The sequence below is a fragment of the Brugia malayi genome (assembly GCF_000002995.4).
Source record: "Brugia malayi strain FR3 genome assembly, contig: Bm_v4_Chr4_scaffold_001, whole genome shotgun sequence".
Classification (NCBI taxonomy): Eukaryota; Metazoa; Nematoda; class Chromadorea; order Rhabditida; family Onchocercidae; genus Brugia; species Brugia malayi.
In genome coordinates, this window is record NW_025062478.1 from 9,200,446 (window position 1) to 9,217,641 (window position 17,196).

Consider the following 17,196-nt stretch of genomic DNA (forward strand, 5'->3'; position numbering starts at 1 on the left):
TAATTATAATTTGGGCCGTCTTTAGCATTCAGTGATGGTCATTAGGTCCATCGCCAGATCCATCGGTACGAAAGTTTGGCGCACCGCTGAGTAGTGCCGCAGCCGTAAGGTACTGCTGTAAGTTGACAGGTGGAGTGCTAGATGATTGCGACATTCCGTTACCAATCGATACTCCATTACTGTTAATTGTTTGTGCAAGTCTAGAAGTTGGAAAAAAAGAATATGAAAAAAGTGGGAAATTTAGGGAAGAATGAATCAAAGGTTGACAAAGGTTAATGAATTCATTGAACTTCTCCATTTTTATTCTCTTCCTCTGAGGGAAAGATCTAAGAGATTCATATAAAGCATAGAAATAAGGTTAAATCTTAGCCACGCCTAGGTTTGCACTCTTTGAACGGAGTGCACATTTATTGTTCGCAAATAGTTTCTCTCAAATTACTTTATATTTCACAAAATTCATTTTACCTCTCACATCTACTTAAAGGATAAAATGCGACATTTACGCCCTAACAATGGTGCCAAAAAAAAGAAGCAAGCTTACCCAGTCATTACGTGATTGTAGTATTCTCTAGCCAGTGGGTTGGATGCATTAATACCGAACATCGGTGAATTAATCGCCGGATTCCACATACCCTGCATAACGAACGGATCCATAAGCGGAGCGCTATATCCACAGGGGCGAGGATATTGCGCAGCAAACGCAGCTGCGTTTGTTGTAGCTGCGTGATTGCCGGAGACGCTACATAAGGGAGAATTCATTTACTCGTATGTACTGTGTGATTGTAGACACTCCGAAGAGATGAAAATAAACTCTTCCGCTGGTAATGCTGTTGCTCATTCCGGCTTTGATCGTACGTTAGTTATGCATAACTTACCCTGCAGATGCCCGGCCCATTCGTTTGCCATAACAGTCGTTAATCTCGAAGGCGTCCATATCGAATCCCAATGATGCAAGCGCCTGACGCGTATTTGCGGTATAAGCATTGTACTGGTATTGTTGCGCATAATTGTATGGAAAATTTACGCCTGCTCTGTTTATTGATAAAGATTATATATTGATTAATTTAAATAGCGCAAATTGAATGGGAACTTTTGCAATTTCTTTGCCCATTTCAACGATCATTTTAGATTAAAGTTATTTTCATGTCTTTTTTTTTTTTCATCATTCATTTCATCTCGCACAACGATGGGAAATGTTCCGTTGATTAATGTGCGACTTTTGTGAGTGAAAATTAATTCGTTCAACATACAGGTGAAGTGGAGAGAAAAAGTTTTCGAATTTCGAATGTTTCAAATTGAAAAATAGTTTTATTTCAAAAAAAGAGGAGAAATTTTTCACTTGAATTATCTAAAAATGTTTTTCTTATCAATACTGAAATCATGCAAAAACCGCTGTTGTCAACACTGAAATCAATAATTCTTTTTCAAAATTCAATCTCTCGAAAAGTCCTAAGTTTTCCGAAGAAAATGAGAAAGTAAGATTGATTATAGAAAATGATATTGATAAAATGAAGAAAAAATTTTTTCGCTCATTTTTTCGATTTCTTTTTCAGCCTTAATTTTATGAAACAAAAAATAATTTTAAAATATTTCACTGATTTAAAATATATAATTAAATTACATTAATTAATTAAAATTCAATTTGGAAAAGCTAAATTATGAAAGAAAGCAATTGGAAGTAGTTCTACCTGGGATCATAGAATGTGTTATATTTGTTGCCCTGAAATATGGCTGCTTTTAATTATATTAACTTAAAAGTTTCCATCATTAAAATAAATAAATAATTATATTTTAATTATATATACATGTTAACTTGAAAGTTTGCGTCAGTAAAATAAATAAATAATTATATATATATTAACTTAAAAGTTTTCATCATCATTATAATAAATAGCAAAAGTGTTTAATTTTAAAAATACTAAGTGTGTCTAAGTGTGTTTAGATACAAATAAAGCATCTAAAAAAGGATGAAAACATTTTAGTTGAGATATAAACTTTTTTTAAGGTTTAGAAAAATGTCACGGCGATTATTTTGTCATTTTATTAATTGCTTACAGATCTATTTGATCGTTTAATTGAACATCAATCTATTTGACCACAACATTAAAATTAATAAATAATTAGTTAATTTTAAAAGAATGACTAGATAAATGTCAAAAAAGATAAATGTCAACCTCAACGCCGCTATTTGGAAGCATTGGAAAATTGTTCATTCCGTAGATTGTATTTCCCACTCCAATCTGACCAAAATTTACTTGTGGAAATAGCGAGTAATTGCCTGAATTTATAGTCTTACTTATTTGCAGGAAATAAAATAAAATAATTTAACGTGATTACAAGTTAGACTCTTTCTCCACTTCATTAAATATTTTGGATGCACAGTAATTATCAGTTTATTTACAATTATTATCCCTCATATCTAACTTAAAGCAACATTAATTAAAGTAGGTTTGTATTTTTTTTTTACTTTGAATTAAAGTAATCTATGATGTACATAAATTTCATGAGCAATTAAGCATACAAAAATATTTACGAAGCGCTGTTCGCGATGCAATAGTTGGTCGATAAGTACCATTAATGATCGATAATTCCATCAGCTGTTTACGTTTCAATTCATCTTCACCTTCTGCCTTAAAAAAATAATGGAAAATTAAAATATTTTTTTGAATTGGTGTCTTCAGAATTTTCAATAATTTACTTATGTTTTTGAATTATCAATAGGAATAATACTATAGTTATAGTCATTCTAGAAATTTGAGTTTTGATAAATTATTTTTATTCTTTGAAAATTAGCCAATTTATGGAGTTAATTTAGAAAATAAATATATTTGACAGCAGTGAAGGAGGAGTAATGAATGTACTGGTGGTATAAGCATGGAACGGATACAGTCAACAGCCCTTTTCATTTTTGCTTTTGCTCTTTCTTCGAAATCTTCGCATTGCACCAAAACATGCAATTCTTCCTTCATGTGATCGTTGTGGATATTTTGACGTTGCGGGGCATCCTCAAATTACTTCAATTTTCCTCTCACAGAAATGTTATTGCTATGACTTTAGTTTCATATTTGGGAAGATTTTCATTTTGAGTGAACCGAAAAGATAAGTTTACTCATTGAGTTTATAAAAAATTGATATCAACTAAATTAACCTCACGGATTGATCCACGTCCACGAATCATGATACGGCAGCCTGATTCCTCCTCAAGCTGTTTTGCGGTCATCCCACGTGGACCAAGAATACGTCCAACGAAATTATACTGTCAAGATAAGACAATAAATTGAATGGTTTGTTTGAGATTTCAGAAATGAAATTTCAGAATTTCAGTGATTTAGAAATTGACAACTAGCTTTGTTCAAATGCTAAAAATTATTTTACTTTTTTTAAATTTTACTTCTTATTAAAATTGACGATAAGCGCACTTTATGATTTACTGATACCAAATGAAAACTTACATTTGGATATTCATTTACTGGCACAAATATTTTCTCTTGTAGAAAAACTTTCCCATTTGTTGTGATTGATACCTCATCCATGGTGCCATCTTCATACGTTTCTTGAGTTGGTATCCCTGGTAGCAGTTCCATTCCATCTCCGTTCACTTCCATTGATTGTTCAAGACTCTCATGAATTTTGGCAATCTCTATACTATTAAATTTTTAAAATTTAATAATTGAGAAAAAAAAAAAAAAAGTTGGTACTAATAATGTGAAATGAATATACCTTCGTCAACGAGACGAATAGCATGCTTAAAGTGAAAAGTACTTGGTAGAGTTCCCAAATCTTCCTTTTCCTTAATGAGTCGTGCCAAATACTCCTCATTTACCTGCATATTTTAAGACTAATTATTCATGACATCTATTCCATTACTTAAAATGATTTCAATCTCAGTTTATTCAAGTTTTATCAATTGCAACGAAATTACTGTCTGAAAAATTATAATGTTCGATTGTTTTTTTATCAAGAAAATAATCAGAGCTTATTTTAATTAATTTTGAGAAATACATAAAATAAAGTTAGCTTAGTCTTCTCGAAGAGTAACTTATCGAGTTAAATATATTCGAGAATTGGGGAAAAGATGGAATTTTAATAGCAGTCTACCAGTAGTACCAACATCTTTTAGGTCTTGGTTGAAATATTGCTGCTCGCTATCGTCATAATCACTTTCACTAGCGGCGGCAATTGCAATCTCGGGTTTTCCCTTATCTTTGACACTATCAGTAACTGATTTCATTGTTTCTCGATTATTCGAATTGATCGAAGCAACTGATCTCATTGTTTTCCCAGTGTTCGAATTTTCAATAGCTGAAGACAAATCAATTTCTCAATAAAAAGCATTTCAAACATGCTAAATCATTCATTAATCAATGGAATTAAATCCAGGAGAAACTTTAAATAAAAATCTTTGAAATTTTCTGAAGGTATTAAATTTTAATAACATGGCACTGCAGCGCATAATTTTCAATATCTTCAAGTTTTTCAAGTTAAAAATATTTGTTGAAATTCACAAAAATGTTTTATCGAAACACCTTCGGATTCTTCGAGATCCAAATTCGGAACAGCTTCAAATTCGCCGCTTTTTTTTTCTGAATTACTCTAAAATATGGAATAATTAATTATTCTCAAAATTTCGTTCATTTACAAACGTACGAGATTAAAGTGCGGGAAAGTCACTAATAATGGAAAAAATTTCCCTTTACATTATATACTATGAATCCCTCTTATGTCTCATTTATTACTTGTGAAAATTTTCGGAAAGATTACTTAACTTAAAAAAAGAAAGATTACTTAAAAACGAACCATTTTGATTCTTTCGTTGTCAGAATAGAACTGTTACAACAGAACGACAGATATTCTAAATATTTGATAATAATTTTACTTAGTTTTACAATTTCAATTCAATTTTAGATATAAAACCTTACTAGATTAGCTGGTTATTACTCAAACTATGCACTGCTTTTCGCTAACCATAATTAAATTGAGAACTCTCTGCTATACTCTCAAAAGCAATCTTACGATTCAATTTATTATCTTTTAGTTACTTGATGTGAATTGTTACGGAAAGTTGTTAATGTTTCCAGGAAAATTTTGATTTCTATGAGAAATATATGAAATTACTTTAGTCGTATTTTAAATTTAGGTTTTGAAAAGATTAGTATTTGTAAGATAAAGAAGTGCAGTGTAATTTCTTAAACTTTTCTGCTATTTGATCCCAAAATTCTAAATTTCACTTATAACTTTGCCTTAAAAAAAAAAAAAAAAAAAAACTACAAAATTGGATTGGAAGTTGATATATTTGTTGATATAAATGAGAAACATCTCAAAGAATACTGTGAAATCTTTGAACACTAAGGAAATTAGCTTAGAATTCTCAATTCTGAATCTTTCATATAAGAAGAAGTAAAACATATAATTTACCAGAAGAGAGTAATAGTCGAGACAACTGTCTGCCAAGCAAGAAAGGAGTGAACTGTTTGCAAATGAATTATTCTTATCGCAATTGTAACGCCTTTCCTCATTTATGCAAATTTCTTTACTTTCATAAATTCCTCCTAGCTTTACTACCATAACATATTATATGCAAATTTTTCTCTTTTATCATTTAGAAATGCACACAACTTCACTGTTATAATATACCATATGCAAATTTGTTTATTAACAATGCTATAAGATGGAATAAAAGGAGAAAACAATTTAATTGCATCATTTTATCAGTGATTTTATAAAAGCGAAAATTTTGGGTAATTGTGTAAGTAAAACTGACAAATTTTTTTATTTAACTATTTCTGATCAATCGATGGAGTAAAAATGATATCTCATTTTTGACTTTATTTAATAAAAGAATGAATCTGATCACTATGAAATTTCATTATTGAATTTAACAATTTCCATGGGTAACTGCAATTCTGCTAGCATAATTGCATTCTTTCAACTTTTATTTTCTTTCAGCATTTCATCTTCTCATTCCCACACTTATCGAATACTACATTATTCCATTAGCTCATTCATTCATCTAGTCGCAGCATACGTAAGTCTCCTCGCTATCAGTGTTATCAGTGCTATCAGTACTGTTATCATTCGATCTAACTTATCTGAGACAGAAATTGGTACAATGTGTGGTTGAATGGATGGTCCACTCATTGATGTATTCATGATGGTTCGAATGATTTTTGAATTATTGTAGTCGAAATTTGATGCATGGAAACGTTAATTTAAATTTTTTGAATTCCATTCTGTACGTGAAATATCACTTCATCCTTTTCATTTCCATTTTTATACTAGCAATGATTTTTATATTTCTCATTAATATACATTTGCAATCGTCAATTTTATGCTTCTGAAATAAGTTCTCATTCATTCCAGTCATGTGATATTCAAATGATATCAGAAGCGATCACGTGTTTGTCCTTTTGAAATAACTGAGGGAGAGGGAGGGAGAGAATAACTATTTGTTGATAATTGCAGTGTAGAGGAAATGGGAATATTTTCAATTTCCATCGAAAAGAAAAAAATCATTCCAGACGAGATATTGAGTGACGGGTATATATGTATGTACATATTGACGTAGTGTGATACACAAAAATGTATGGTGTATGGTCGTGTAGGTATTGTACTCTCCTCAACGATGATGCATCTCTTTTCTGTGCTTCATGTGGATCAGAGAACACAACTTCATCGAGTAATTCCATTTTACGTCCTCAACGTGGACGATTATTCAAATGGCCAAGTAAGGTCTTTCATTGTACTTCTTGTTAAAGTCGTAGTGATTAATGTAATGAAATTTACTTCGAAACTTTGAATAAAAACTCGAAATTGCGATTAAATAATATTATTTTAAGCTTTTAATTTCAGAAATCTCATTAAGCGGTGCTTGGAATGCAATTGATTCAGCTTTAAATGATATCAGAACACTGCCTGCTGTCTTCAACTTATCACGAGCTTCATCTTCTCGTGATCTTTCGTCATGTCCTCCATCACCAACACAGGTAGAAATACATCACTTAATTTCAACAAAAAATTTGACATTTCTTGGTAGTTTGAGAAAAGATGGCTTGCGCAAGGATCATATTACATCAGTGCCAAGACGAGCGTGAAAATCTTGACGAAAACAGTATGGATTATTGTTATATTGGGATGCATTTATTCAACCAGCTTCAATAAATTTGTTTATTGATAATTCAGATGCAACCTCCAATGGTGCCATGTCACGCCATCTCGACATCATCGTTTCAACTGTTGCAGAATGATGAAAAAGAAGCTGCATCCGAGTTTGATCGGATTGTTGGATTCTGCAAGTAACTTGGTTTTTATAATTTCCTTTTTCGATTTATATAAATCCCTTAAAAGACTTGCTAATGGTGCCTTGCGTTAAGAGTAGGTTAAATTCAAAAATTGGTATTTTTGCTTTTGAAACTGGTATTCTGGCATTATTTTAAGTTCTTGAGTTCTAAACCTATGAAACTTCAGGCAATTGAAGCAAATAAGATAATACAAAGATATAGTAATAGTAATACAGTCACTTAGTTATTGGTTTTTAACGAAAAGAGTACTTTTAAAATTGTCTTTTGCAGAGAAAATAACATGCCATTTATCGACGATAGTTTCCCTCATTCGAAAAAATCCATTGGTAATTTTATTATTGATGAAAGATTAAATGGTAAAAAAATAGATGCGAACCATTTTATCTGGCTTCGACCACAAGACATATACACAAAGGATGGCAGACGTTATAGATGGTCTGTGTTTCTGGATCCTAAGCCATCGGATATCGAACAAGGTTAGTTCTTTTTTTCGGTTTTGAATTTCCTGTTTCTAATATTTTAGATATGTATTCTTCAGAATCAGTATATGTTCTATCAAAACATTATCGACAAATTTCTAAATAGTTTGTTTTCTTTTACAGGTTGCTTGGGTAATTGTTGGTTTTTATCAGCTCTGGCAGTTATCGCTGAAAGACCAGATATTCTAGATCAGATTTTTCTTACAAAAACTTATAATCCATGGGGTGTTTATCAAATACGGTAAGTCGCATCTTTTCTTTCCTGTTTAGATATTTTATTGCTTACGATATTCTTCCATTGAATATCAAATTCTAGCCTCTGTGTTGACGGTCACTGGCAGGTAATCCTTGTTGATGATTTTCTTCCGTGCCATTCTCAAACTCATGGTCTTGCTTTTGCTGTTGGACGACGCAACCAGGTTTTTCTGAATTAGATCATTTACTTTTCTATGTCAGTTAAGATTTTCATTTCCCTACTTCCTAAAAAGATTTGAAATTAAAATTCGGAATTAGATTCATAAGCAGCTCAAAATCATCGTGCAATTATAATGATTTATTTCAGTTAATTTGAACTTCATTTATAAATTCAGTTAGACAGAAAAATATTTTTGCATCGTAATTTTCAGCTTTGGGTTCCCTTGATTGAGAAAGCACTCGCAAAAGTACTTGGCTGTTATGCAAAGTTACCTGCGGGACGTACATTGGAAGGTCTCGCAATACTTACAGGTGCACCGTGTACATTCCTTGATCTTGAAAATTGTACAGACCACGATCTTATTTGGGCTCAGCTCCTCAGCATGAGGTACGTGATATTTCTTTTTCTTAAGTAAACTGAGGTTCAATTTAAATTAGGAATTAAGTGCTTGGCACAGTGAGTTAAATGGCATATTATTAAATAATGTTCAAGAGGATGCATAGGATTTCTCGATTTCATCTCAAGAATGATGCTTCCAAAAATATTATGTCATCAAATTTCTTGAGATTTAAATGAATCAACGAGTGAAGAGAAATGATGAGATGGTGAAGGAACAGTGATTAGAATTCGTAAAATTATAAGTAAACATTAAAGCATTACTATTAGGATTCGGTGCCATATATTTAAAATATTAGTGTACTTTTCATAATTGAGTTTTGCCAACTTTTTTTCACTGTCATGTATTCATTTAAATTCAAATCTTTTTTTTTTTTTTTCAGACTATAACAGAACTATCATTTGCAGAGAAGCAGGTTTTATTATGGGTTGCAGTTGTGGTAGCGGAAGACGTTATGTAAATGAAGCTGAGTTTAGACGAGTAGGGTTACAAATACGGCATGCATATTCTCTGCTAGATGTTAAAGAATATAACAATCAAAGGCATATTTTTCAATTTGTCCTTAAAATTCAGAATTCTGAGTAGCAGAGCAGATTATAAAATGTGCCATCAAGATTCCGTAAGGTTCGCATATATTTAGGGTTGTTCGCTTACGAAATCCTTGGGGTTCGTTTACTTGGAATGGACCTTGGTGTGATACTTGGTCAGGTTGGGATGAAACAAGTCGTCGAATATTGTTACCAGATGGTCCAGAGGCAGGCGCGTTTTGGATGCCTTTTCTAGATTTTATGCAACGATTTGATTCTGTGAGTTTTAATTTGAAAAGTTAAATTGAAAACCGCATAGATGTGAATATTTTATTGCTTATCTATCATTAATCACTATAAATCGTTCAAATGATTATGGAAATGAACCAATATATTTTCAACTACTCCATTATGTGTATTTACAGAGTGAAACACTATTTTAGGTTGAAGTGGCGAAAGTACGGTCAGCGCAGGGTTGGAAAGAAATTCGGGTTGATTGCTCGATACCACAGTTCTGGGGCAAAGAAAACGTTATGTAAGTAACTTGATCTTTAGGATTTCTCTTGATTTTTCTTGTATTTTGTTGGTTTGTGTTTTTGTATTCCTCTTTCTTAAAAATGCTTTAAAAAAGAATTCCTTAGGTCTAACATGTGCCTTTGTTATTCTGGTTCACGTCTTTATAATTAAACGTTTTCAAACCGTTTAGAGGTTTTCAACTTCAAATCGAAGAACCTACGGAACTGGCTATTACCGTTTATCAGAAAGGATCTCGTGATCGATGTGATAGTGATATAATGGTATTGCTTCATAAAAATAATCCTTCCAATATGCAAATAGGTGAACTTATCGTAAGGTGAATTTTACAGAACTTTTCTCTTTAATTATATCACGAGAAACTGTAGAATTTACTTATGTTAATTTTTACGCAGTTTTTTTATTTGGGATAGTCTTTTTTCAACCTTTCATTTTTATAAGATAATGATTCTTGAGATCGGTGCAAATCGAGCCTATGGGTTTGAATGGAATAATAATTGGGGCACTGATATTTTTTCTTCTGGGAGTAAATGTATCCTAGTACAAAGTCGCACTCTATAAATAGTAAACATTGTCCACAAATCAACTACAATGTGGCTCCATTTTTCCAGTTTTCAAAAAAATTTTTAAGTAACTTTGTTGTATTTTTTTTGCAGATCATTCCGCCGTAGTATAGCATTTGCGAGCACTAAAGATGTTTTCTTGAATGGCCCAGCTTTGTATACTGTACTTGCTATATCCTTCAGTAACATGTCAGATCCAATTTCAATTCAAACGGTTGTTGCTCTTCATAGGTAAGTATTTTTAAAAAATTTAAAAGAAATTATGGAAAAATCTGTTGCTAAAAATTGAAAAAAGTTGTTTGCATACTAATTGGCCTTGCATTGCAAATAGAATAAAAAAGATCTTAAAATATAACAAGTCCGAAAAATGTTCTATAATTTTGAGTTATAGAAAAACTTAAAATAAATCATTACATAATACGTATTTTGTAAAAAAAAATCATGCATACTTAAACGTTTTACGCAAAGAGCACAATCTATTCCGGAATATTTTTTCAGTGCAAAAATGGTAATGATGGAAGCTTACTGTTTCTCGTCATCAGTTATTGCACATTCAATGATTGAAATGTGTTTAAAAGAGGGTCAGAAAGCGCCGGTGAGTTATGCAGAACACTGCTTTTGAATACGAAACTTTTTTGGTTTTTGTTTGTTTAATTCATCTATGCATATGCTCATTTGTTTTTCAGTTTTTTTTTTTTATTAAGAGCTGTCATAAGTTTTTTTTTTTTTTTTCTGAAGCAGTAAGTTATGATTCTTTATGCAAATTTTTACTTATTTACATGTCATTATTCGACTTTAAGCCACCTTATATAATCAAACAAAGAAACAATATCAAATAGAATAAAGTTCAAGCCGAAAATTTGCTATTTCCAACAACTTTTTGCTGTAGATAGCTTACTAGATAGTGCTACATCTAAAGATTTTCAAATGAATAGTCTTTAGTGCTTAGATGGTACAGTTACGCGTTATGTATCAAAGGACTTTGGTGGACATATACTGATGGTCGAAAATCATCATCACCGCCATTTTCTACATGTAAAACTTAACTTTTGTTGAAATTATAATTCAGAATGTTCATTTTAAATTCTTCTTTATTAAATCAAATTTACTAATGATTTATAAATATCTAATTCAATTTTGAATGCAGTTTTGAATTTAGGTTTATTGCGATTGCTCACAATCAGCTAATGTACTTTCAACACGTGCAAGTCTTACTTCTGTAGACGTAATACCACCAATGCATCGTCAGGTTCACTTTCCCATAATTCTTCCATATATAGACTAATTTTCATTTAAACTGAAATTGAAAGTGTTCATTTCTTATAAGGACATAGAAATAGCAGAAATTGAGAGAATGTTTCAGATTTTGATGCTGCTTACACATTTTGAAACGACCCAAATGTATACCATTCATCATAATCTAAAGCAACGTCTTGCATCATCACGCGGCTTGCATGATTGGTTATCACTTGCTCCCAGTGAATTGTCTCTGCCCTTGTCTACAGATCATATTCCACTTATCAAAGATCCCTGCGTGATTTCACTTCATAAACCTCGGAGAATCGGGTGATCCTCTTACTTTTCAGCTTCACTTTCTTAATAAAATTCCAACTTATTCAGATTTAATCTTTTCTTTTTTTGTTTATGCGAAGTCGTTCAATTTATACTTACAAATTTTGTTCTGTAAGATATTCCTTTGTAGGTTGTGAAGGTTTTGTTGGTAGATTAAGGTCTGCTATGAGATATCCATACTCTTTCTACTAATTTTTTTAGTGTTCGCTGAACTACTTCGCATTTTTGATATTGAAAAATCGTCATTATGATTTCTTCATTGAATACGCATTTCTATTCCTAGTTTATCTTCTTTTTCTGTTCTGTTATTAAACTGCTGTCGCTAAGTTTCCTGACTAATCCCTTGTTACTTTTGTGTCATTAAGATTAAGGTCAACTTTATAGAAATAAATCTGCTATATTATGTGTGTAAATGAGATTAAACTGTTATCTGTTTACTAAGCTGATCATCTAATGTTGTGGCTTGCATTTGAAATATTTTTTTGAAATAAGGAAAGTTAATTTTTGTATAATTCATGAAGTTATTATCTTTACGGCAAAAATATTTGTTGATTTTTGTTTAGAACGAAAAAAGAATTTTTTCATATGTTAATTTGGTTACATGATATTGTATCAATACTTATGATAGCTTATCAGGGTGTGCTAAAGTCGTCCCGGTGTTGTTCATCTTCAAAAATGTTTTAGAACTTGGTTAGTGAATAACTAACAGAAATTCGATATGTTTTACCAAGAAAATTGCCATTTTAAAGTATGCTCAAGTTTTTCTGTCATAATTATCTTTTTGTTTGATTCTTGTTTTACAGTATCGTTGGTCACATTATTTGTAATCATTGTGAAGGGATTATGTTCTGTATTTCATTGCATTTGTTATTATATCAGCACATATGGTAGTTTATCAGATGATCTCACAATTTACACTCAGTGAAATAGAAAATGATTTAGTTGCGTATTGATAATGCGCGCTGGAAATACAAAGTACATTGCGTTTCTTTTTCTTTCTGTTCGTTTAGATTTTTGTTTGTTTTTTTTTTTTTTCTAGTAAAGACGCCTTATTGTAAATACATTTAAAAATAAATTGATGATTAAATTTGGGAAGAAGCAAAGCGTTATTCAGCATGGCGATTCTTGTTGTCTAAGGTTGTAGAATTTCAAAACATAGAACATTTTGGAATTCTTTAATTTTTCTGTTTGGTAGGGATTTATTTGTATGCTTTTTCCAACAGAACTTCAGTGGATAAAGTAATTCCTTCAATGGAAAATAAAAAAAAATTTTTGTAATGGGAAGTCATGTAATGAAGGTCATCGGAATATCTTGAATTGATTGTTAGACTGAGAAACGCGAATAAATTTTTACATCTCGCCAAATCATAGATATGAGTAATGAGATTAAATTTGTAAAAAGTGCGTTTGATGTAAAAGGACAAAATCTTTGTACGATTTCCCGTAGTATTTTTGTATTAAGCTATTTGATGCAAATAGTTCTACCATATGTGCCTGCATCATATGATTACATTAAAATGTCCATTTGATTTCGATCTCATTTGTTCAAAAACTTTAATATTTTATAATGGTCCAAAAATTCTTAAATTATTTCAATGTTCTATGATATTTTTCCCTTATTTTTTTCAATCATAGTCACATAAGTGGATCTGTTCAAGATACTTTATCCGTTATTTCTGAAGAATATTGGGCTCAACCATCTTTAAATAAGTTGAAATAGTGTTCTTTCATGTTTCCTAGTTAAAATTAAACGATCATAAATTCGGCAGATCAACCGTACAACTTCTCATTACTGTAACTATTTCATTTAACAAGTTGTACCATATGACAGGAGTGCTTTTCGTTTTTCTTATTTAACTTTAGACACGTTCAAAACAGCAGTATAATCGTGTAATCTAGAATATTTGGTTCAAGAAGGAAAATTTCTAGTAGAATAATGGGTGATGACGGGAACTTTCGACTTGTTTAATAAGAAGTTTTACATTTTTATTTTATGATACTGAAAAATTTTTCCGATATTAATTTTATATGGATAAATAGATCGATCACTTGTCACTAAAAATGTGGAATTTCATGAAATTATATATATATGCTTCTCATCCTTCTCATTTTTACTAGTTTCTCAAAAAAGGGAAAGAATAGAGAAATAGATTTTAGCTAGTTATACTTCAAAAGGATAAAAATGATTCTTCGAATTGAAATCATCTTCACTTCCTTCCTTTGAGAATTGAATACCAAAGTAATGAGTTACAAAGATAGCTGGAAATTTCTTTTTTCATTTTTTGATTCATCTCGTTTGCATATTTTCAGAATTCTGTCTTCTTATTCGAGTGTCATGTTTTTTTTTTTAATTACTATATATAACTCATTACTCTCAATATATGCATATGGTAGCATCGATTTTCCAATTGTTTTTATGTTTTTTAAAAATATTTCTAATCGATGCAAAAATAGTATTATAATTCAAATAATCTTTGTGATAACTTAAAAACAATTTGAATTAACTTGATTTTTTTTAACGCTGTGACAATTTTACTTTTGAAATGAACAATTAAACGGTATGTCTATTAAAGATAACAATCATCAGGTTAAAGCTTCCTCATTCAGTATTAATACTTGCTAAAATGGTGGATCTCTTCATTATCATATTCCAACTCTTATCCTTTGTAAAATTGATAATAATAATAATTCAAAGATTACAAAATGCTTATCACTTGCCATAATAACTTTCTGCAATTCATTCCTGGAAAAAAAAATTGGTATTTATTTCTTTGCAAATGTGATTAAGAGTGCAATTTTTTTAGATTTTAAAATGGAGAGAGAGGGAGAGAGAGAGAGAGAGAGAAAAAGAATCTGAGATTAATGAATGGTACTGCGTATTGTTCGACATAGAATGCTTATTGAAATAAACAAATCTAAAGAATTTCTTCATGAAGTGGACATCAGCTAACGATCACTCAATTACTGCCGTATCTTTGGAAGTAAAAACAGCAAGTAGTTTAGATTGCATGAAAATGAATAAATTGTAAAGTGCTGGCTGTAAATTGGAATTAAATTATCGCAAATATTTGAAAGGTAATTTTGAAGTAGTAAACGCTTCTAGCATAATGCAGAGAATTGCTATCAAATAATCAAACAAATTAGGGTACTATGAACTTAAGTCATCATTTATCATTAGGATAAAGTAAAGAAATGAAATAAGTTGAGATTTTTTGAAAATATTACTAAGATATAGTGTATAGCTATATTGTCATCAAACAAGTGAAATTGATCTCGAAATTATCTCCTATATCTCAATCGATTTATCAGTTAGGATGATGAATTGAGAAGAGGGATTTGATATCAACTTAAAAGAAGGAAGCTGTGTTATAAAATCTTTACGACTTTTCGTCTGATCAGTCAACATAGAATGGCAAAAGAAACAAAAAAGTGAAATAATTTTCTATGTCCTTTTTTTTTCTCAATGAATTTACCATGAATGATACATTTTCCAGTGAATATAAATAATTCCTTTAAAATTTCTATCTAATTCATATTTACATCTTTCGATACAACGATATATTCTTTATTTCAAATCATTTTCAAATAACACAATTTTAATCTTTTCATGATAGATTTACAATAATTATCATATTCAACCTAAATACATGCCACGTGAAACTAACGTACGTCATTCTGTTTACACTGTGATTTCATCAAATATTTGATGAAAATCTTTGATAGAATTTCTATCAAAATAAAATTTATGCCAAAATTTTTAAAGTTTAGATAAAAATTTTTAAGTTCGGAATTGTTCATCATCCACATTTTCATTTAAATCTTGCGATTAAGAATAAATGAAGTACTGTGGATACGTGAAATGAATTGAAGTTTATTCAATTTACTTAATTTATAAGTCGGAAAATGGAATTTTGATGCTAATCAAATGCAAGGCAAAACATTTCTCAAAATTTAATTTAGCCAGAATTCTTTTGCTTTCTAAAAATTGTTAACGGAAAAAATTTCATCAGAAATTCGCTTAAAAAAATAGTTAAAAAAACTGATTGAAAGATTTTTTAAAGAACCTACTAAAGAATTTTTTTTAATCTAATTTGTTGTTTTGCAAAAGTCTTATTGTTTATGAATTATTAACATTTTTCGTTCAGTTATATTTCTGCTTGAAAATGAATCTTGAAAAGAAGTAACAAACAACTTTTATAATGAGAATATTTGTCATTTTAAGACTCTTTAATCTATCATCGCTCTATCTTCTCTTTTTTCATTTTAATTCTATGACAATTTTTTTTGGAGTATAAGTGGAAAGGATTTGGAGTAAAAACGGAGAAAAAAAACATTTCATTTCATTAATCGTTTGTCTCTCTTATTGTCAGTATTTCCCACATTTCTCTTTTCTAAATGGTTATTTCAAATTAACGAGAGCTATCTGTTAGTTAAAAAAAACTGAAAAAAAAAGTAGAAGGCAGGTGGACATATTGAAATTTAAAATCTAAAAGTAACAAACAAAATTTTCCCATCATAATTTTTTTTTTTTCCTTTAAAAAATTACAGCAACTTTTTTTTTTTGTATTCTTAACGACAAATGAGTATATTTTTTTGAAAATTCCTCTCGAATGAAACGTTAATGAGAGTTGTACTGTAGCTAAGATATACTTGAATACTGTAGTTTTAATATTTGATAAACCACGAAATAAATTCATACTGCTTATTGAGTGAAATGAAATTAAGAGAATCGGAACGAAGGAAATGTTTTGCCTTAAGGCATTATTTAATAAAGGTATTATTTGAAGAATAGTAACTTTATTACGACATCGTTTATGGATAAATACCTGTTGTTGTTGTAGGGGAGCAGAGTTGATTGTAGTGACCAGTCCTATATGACATTATTTAAAGATGAAATTAGCAAAGATAGAAATGTGAAAAAAAATGAAAAAATTTAATCCAAAATTTTACAGTCTATTTGAAATATTGTCCATTAAACAAAGTTTTAATTAATTAATATCACTCAATTTCTTTTAAAAATTAATCCAATGGTTTTTATTTGTTTTACTTTAGAGTTTTTTTTTTTAAATCAGTGCAGTAAATTAACAAATAATTTAATTGGAGGGAGATTAAATTAAATATGACTTTAAACTATGTGAATGACTCATCAGTGGCTATTTCGATTAAATTATATCTGAAATTCTATTTTGACTGCATATAGAGCTGCACAAAACTGAAATGGTAAATGGTAAACTAGAGAATCCCTTGATTACTATTCCTTGATCACTTGAGACAAACATCAGAAGACTATTTCTTAGTGTCCTGGATATACTGTATGCTTAAATAAAGTATCTGTCATTGTAACATTTACTCGGTTGAACATGTCACTGTCATAAATCTGTCGCTATAGCTGATAACTCTCTTGTGACACA

The 17,196-nt window shown here is 30.3% G+C and overlaps 2 protein-coding genes across 3 annotated transcripts; one reads left to right on the forward strand and one right to left on the reverse strand.

Moving 5' to 3' along the window:
- Positions 1-28: 28 nt before the first annotated feature.
- On the reverse strand, positions 29-4,273 carry Bm7019 (the record flags this gene model as incomplete). 2 transcript variants are annotated; one of them, XM_001898315.2, is made up of 11 exons in its annotated part: positions 29-200; positions 542-739; positions 876-1,031; positions 1,689-1,720; positions 2,175-2,278; positions 2,534-2,630; positions 2,862-3,005; positions 3,149-3,256; positions 3,453-3,640; positions 3,721-3,823; positions 4,112-4,273. In XM_001898315.2, the coding sequence occupies 11 exons, from the start codon at positions 4,271-4,273 to the stop codon at positions 29-31; spliced, it is 1,464 nt and encodes a 487-aa protein (XP_001898350.2). The 2 variants fall into 2 exon arrangements, with proteins under 2 accessions (XP_001898350.2, XP_042938143.1); XM_043082209.1 differs by having other exon boundaries at positions 2,522-2,630.
- Positions 4,274-6,579: 2,306 nt separating this feature from the next.
- Positions 6,580-11,783, forward strand: Bm6197 (calpain D, putative; the record flags this gene model as incomplete). Its single annotated transcript, XM_043082210.1, has 16 exons — positions 6,580-6,724; positions 6,850-6,983; positions 7,180-7,292; positions 7,569-7,774; positions 7,901-8,018; positions 8,094-8,196; positions 8,404-8,579; positions 8,997-9,131; positions 9,230-9,395; positions 9,560-9,651; positions 9,823-9,969; positions 10,307-10,444; positions 10,712-10,808; positions 11,156-11,248; positions 11,373-11,462; positions 11,577-11,783. 16 exons carry the CDS (start codon positions 6,580-6,582, stop codon positions 11,781-11,783), a joined length of 2,160 nt encoding a protein of 719 aa, XP_042938144.1.
- Positions 11,784-17,196: the final 5,413 nt, after the last annotated feature.